General features: G+C 41.6%; 1 protein-coding gene across 1 annotated transcript; it reads right to left on the reverse strand.

Moving 5' to 3' along the window:
* Nucleotides 1-1,006: 1,006 nt before the first annotated feature.
* Nucleotides 1,007-3,523, reverse strand: LOC110281502 (uncharacterized). The gene is made up of 3 exons (XM_021143799.1): nt 3,130-3,523; nt 2,807-3,030; nt 1,007-1,285 (listed from the first exon to the last, which is right to left on the reverse strand). The coding sequence occupies exons 1-3, from the start codon at nt 3,521-3,523 to the stop codon at nt 1,007-1,009; spliced, it is 897 nt and encodes a 298-aa protein (XP_020999458.1).
* Between the last annotated feature and the right edge of the window lie 546 nt (nt 3,524-4,069).

Here is a 4,069-nt window from a genome sequence, read left to right on the forward strand (position 1 = left end):
TTCTGTTTGGGGTCTTCCCCCATGCTGCCCAAGTAGTGTTTGAGTCTTTGTCCATTCACAGTGAATGTCCTCCCTGAGCTTTCTTCCATGATTTCTATGTGTCCATAAGGTGAGACTTTTGTGACCAAAAAGGATCCGGACCACCTTGATTTGAGTTTTCCAAGGAAGAGTCTCAGTTTGCAGTTGTAGAGGAGTACATGTTGTCCTTCTTTGAAACTTCTTGGTGCCAGATTGAGATCATGTCTCCTTTTTTATTTTTCCTTATAGATTTTGGTGTTTTCATAGGCTTGAGACCTAAACTCTTCCAGTTCTTGTAGCTGTAAGACCCTCTTTTCACCAGCAGCAGTGCTATCGAAGTTTAGTATCTTGAGAGCCCAAAAGGCTTTGTGCTCCAACTTTAATGGTAAGTGACAGGCCTTTCCGTACACCAGTTGATATGGGGACATCCCAATTGGTGTTTTGAAGGCTGTCCTGTATGCCCAAAAAGCATCATCTAGCTTTTTTGCTAGTCCTTTCTTGATGCCTCCACAGTTTTTTCTAAGATTCTTTTTAACTCTCTGTTGGATATCTCAGTTTGCCCACTTGTTTGGGGGTGATAAGGTGTGGCAACCTTATGCTTCACCCCATACCTTAGGAGTAAGGTTTCCAATTGTGTGTTGCAAAAATGAATCTCTCCGTCACTGATGAGGGCTTGTGGAACTCCAAATCTGCTGAAGATATTCTTTATAAGAAAGTTTATGACCACCTTGTTGTCATTTGTTAGGGTTACCATGGCCTCCACCCACTTAGATACATAGTTCACTACCACCAAAATATATTTGTTCGAATATGAGGTTGGGAATGGTCCCATGAAGTCGATCCACCATATATCGAACAGTTCGAGTTCTAAGATCAATTGTTGTGGCATCTCATTTCTCTTGGGCAAGTTTCCAGCCCTCTGGCACTCGTCGCAGCTCCTTACTAGTTCCTTAGCATCCTTGAAGATAGTGAGCCAGAAGAACCCACATTATAGCACCTTTGCTGCGGTTCTTTCTCCTCCAAAATGACCTCCAAAACTAGAACTATGGCAACTCCATAGGACCTCTCGTCCCTCTTCTTCTGAAATGCACCTCCTTAGGATTCCATCTGAGCATTTCTTGAAGAGATATGGCTCATCCCAGATGAAATATTTAGCATCATTGATGAGTTTTCTTCTTTGATGTTTGTTGATTATAGGAGGTAAGTCACCAGCTGCCTTAAAATTGGCAATATCTGCAAACCAGAGTGCCTTGTGAACCAACATTAACTGCTCATATAGGAAGAACTCATTTACACTTGTATCATGTGTAGCACCTTTTTCACAAGGGATCCTGGATAGATGATCTGCTACCTTGTTCCCCACACCCTTTTTGTCTCTAATCTCAATGTTGAATTCCTGCAACAATAAGATCCATCTAATTAGTCTTGGTTTTGATTCCTATTTGGCAAATAGGTATTTAAGTGCTGTGTGATCAGTGAAAACAATCACTTTAGAGCCAATGAGGTGTGATCTAAATTTGTCAAATGCAAAAACTATTGCCAGCAACTCCTTTTCGGTAGTGGTATAATTTCGTTGAGTGTCATTGAGGACCTTGCTGGCATAGTATATGACATGCACCAAATTTTCTTTTCTTTGTCCTAACACTGCCCCAACTGCGAAATCAGATGCATCACACATCAGTTCGAATGGCAAATTCCAATCAGGTGGGGGTGATGATAGGAGCTGAGGACAGCCTTTTTTTCAAGTTTTCAAATGCAAGCATGCACTTCTCATCAAAGATAAATGGTGTATCAGACATAAGGGGATTGCTTAAGGGCATGGATATCTTTGTAAAATCTTTAATAGACCTTCTGTAGAAGCCAGCATGCCCCAAAAAGCTCCTAATTGCCTTGACATCACTTGGTGGAGATAATTTTTCAATTAGCTCCACCTTTGCTCTGCCTACCTCAATACCTTGGTTAGAAACTTTATTGCCAAGGACTATTTCGTCTGTCACCATAAAGTGGCATTTTTCCCAATTCAAGACCAAGTTGGTCTCTTGACATCTTTTTAATACCAATGCAAGATGATTTAGGCAATTAGGAAAGGAATCTCTGAATACTGAAAAGTCATCCATGAAAACTTCAATGAACTTCTCTATCATATACGAGAAGATGGAAAGCATGCAGCGTTGAAAAGTTGCAGGTGCATTATATAGCCAAAATGGCATGCGCCTGTAGGCAAACACTCCATATGGGCATGTAAATGATGTTTTCTCCTGGTCTCTTGGATCAACCACTATTTGGTTATATCCTGAATAACCATCTAGAAAACTATAGTATGCGTGTCCTGCAAGTCTTTCTAGCATCTGGTCCATGAAGGGAAGTGGGAAATGATCTTTTCTTGTGCTTCATTGAGTTTTCTGTAATCAATACACATCCTCCATCCTGTGATAGTTCTTGTAGGGATTAGCTCATTCCTTTCATTGGGTACCACAGTGATTCCTCCTTTCTTGGGGACCACTTGGATGGGGCTGACCCATGGGCTATCCGAAATTGGGTAGATTACTCCTCCCTGCCACTGCTTCATGACTTCCTTCTGTACCACTTTCTTCATAACTGGATTCAGCCTCCTTTGGGGTTGAATGGAAAGTTTGGCATCATCTTTCAATAGTATCTTATGCATGCATATGGCCAAACTGATTCCCTTCAAGTCAGCAAGTGTCCATCCAATGGAATCCTTATGCTTTTGTAAGACTTGAAGTAACTCTTCCTCCTATTCTTGGCTGAGGGCTGAATTTATGATCACTGGATAGCTTTCATTCTCTCCTAAGTATGTATACTTGAGAGTGGGCGGCAGTGCCTTTAGTTCAAGTTTGGGTGCTTCTTTTCTTTCATCCTTCCTCTCTAGTGTGCACTGAACATGAGTTTCAGCTGTTGCAACCTCTTCACTTGATGCTGATTCCTCTTCTTCTGTTAACCCCTCAATTTCTTCTTCTTCAAGAGTCTCTTGCACTACAGCATCCACCGAGTCTAACCTCACACATTCTCCCAGTGAGTCTTATAGGTAACTCATGGCCTTGAACACATTGAATATCATTTTTTCTTCATGTAGTCTAAGGACAAGTTCACCCTTTTGGACATCAATGATGGCTCTGGCAGTGGCTAAAAATGGCTTGCCTAAGACGATAGAAGTCTTGGCTCCTTCCTTCAAATCCAACACTACAAAGTCTGCTGGAAAGATAAAGTCTCCCACCTTCACCAACAAGTCTTCTACTATTCCGTGAAGAAACTTGAATGATCGGTCTGCTAGTTGCAGGGCCATTCTCGTTGGTTTGGCCTCCTCAATCCTCATTTTCCTCATCATTGCTAAAGACATCAGATTTATGCTAGCTCCTAAATCACATAAAGCCTTTTCTGCTGTGATTTCCCCTGTGATACAACAAATTTGGAAGCTCCTAGGATCCTTCAATTTCTGGGGCAATTTATACTGGATGATGGCACTGCATTCTTCGGTTAGTACCATAGTTTCGTTGTTCTTCCAGCTTCTCTTCTTGGTCATCAATTCCTTCAAGAACTTGGCATAGAGTGGCATTTGCTCTATTGCCTCAGTAAAGGGTATGTTAATATGTAGTTTTTTGAAGATTTCCAAGAATCTGGATAATTGGTTGTCCTCTCCCTTCTTCTTCAATTGCTGAGGGTATGAGGCTTTTGGAAAGTTTGGCTTCGGCACTTCTCCCTCTTGATGTGACATGGGAGTGAAGACTTGAATTTCCTCTTGTCCCTTTTCTTTTTTCATCCGATTTCTTCTCTTGTGGTTTCTTGTAGGTCTCCTTCAATTCCTTCTTGTTTCCGAGGGTGATGGCCTGACACTCCTCCCTTGGAGTTAAATTAGTGTTGCTGTGAATGTTGTGACCAGGGGCTTGCTTGAATAAGTAGCCAATTTGTGTTTCAAGTTTCTTGATGGCAGCCTCTTGATTCTGCATATTAGATCACACTTCTTCCCGGAAAGCTTTACTGTCTTGAACTTCCTTACATATGCCTTCAAGTAGAGTCTCAATTTTGGAGAGTC

This window comes from Arachis duranensis, chromosome 9 (assembly GCF_000817695.3).
Source record: "Arachis duranensis cultivar V14167 chromosome 9, aradu.V14167.gnm2.J7QH, whole genome shotgun sequence".
NCBI lineage: Eukaryota > Viridiplantae > Streptophyta > Magnoliopsida > Fabales > Fabaceae > Arachis > Arachis duranensis.

What these genes read in the sequence shown, in the direction of transcription:
- LOC110281502 (XM_021143799.1), bottom strand. Translation starts at nt 3,523, where the DNA reads ATGGTACTAACCGAAGAATGCAGTGCCATCATCCAGTATAAATTGCCC. An exon ending in CATCATTGATGTCCAAAAGG is followed by an intron (nt 3,031 to 3,129) that starts GTGAACTTGTCC and finishes GTGTGAGGTTAG; the next exon opens with ACTCGGTGGATGCTGTAGTG. An exon ending in GAGAGAATGAAAGCTATCCA is followed by an intron (nt 1,286 to 2,806) that starts GTGATCATAAAT and finishes CTATATGAGCAG; the next exon opens with TTAATGTTGGTTCACAAGGC.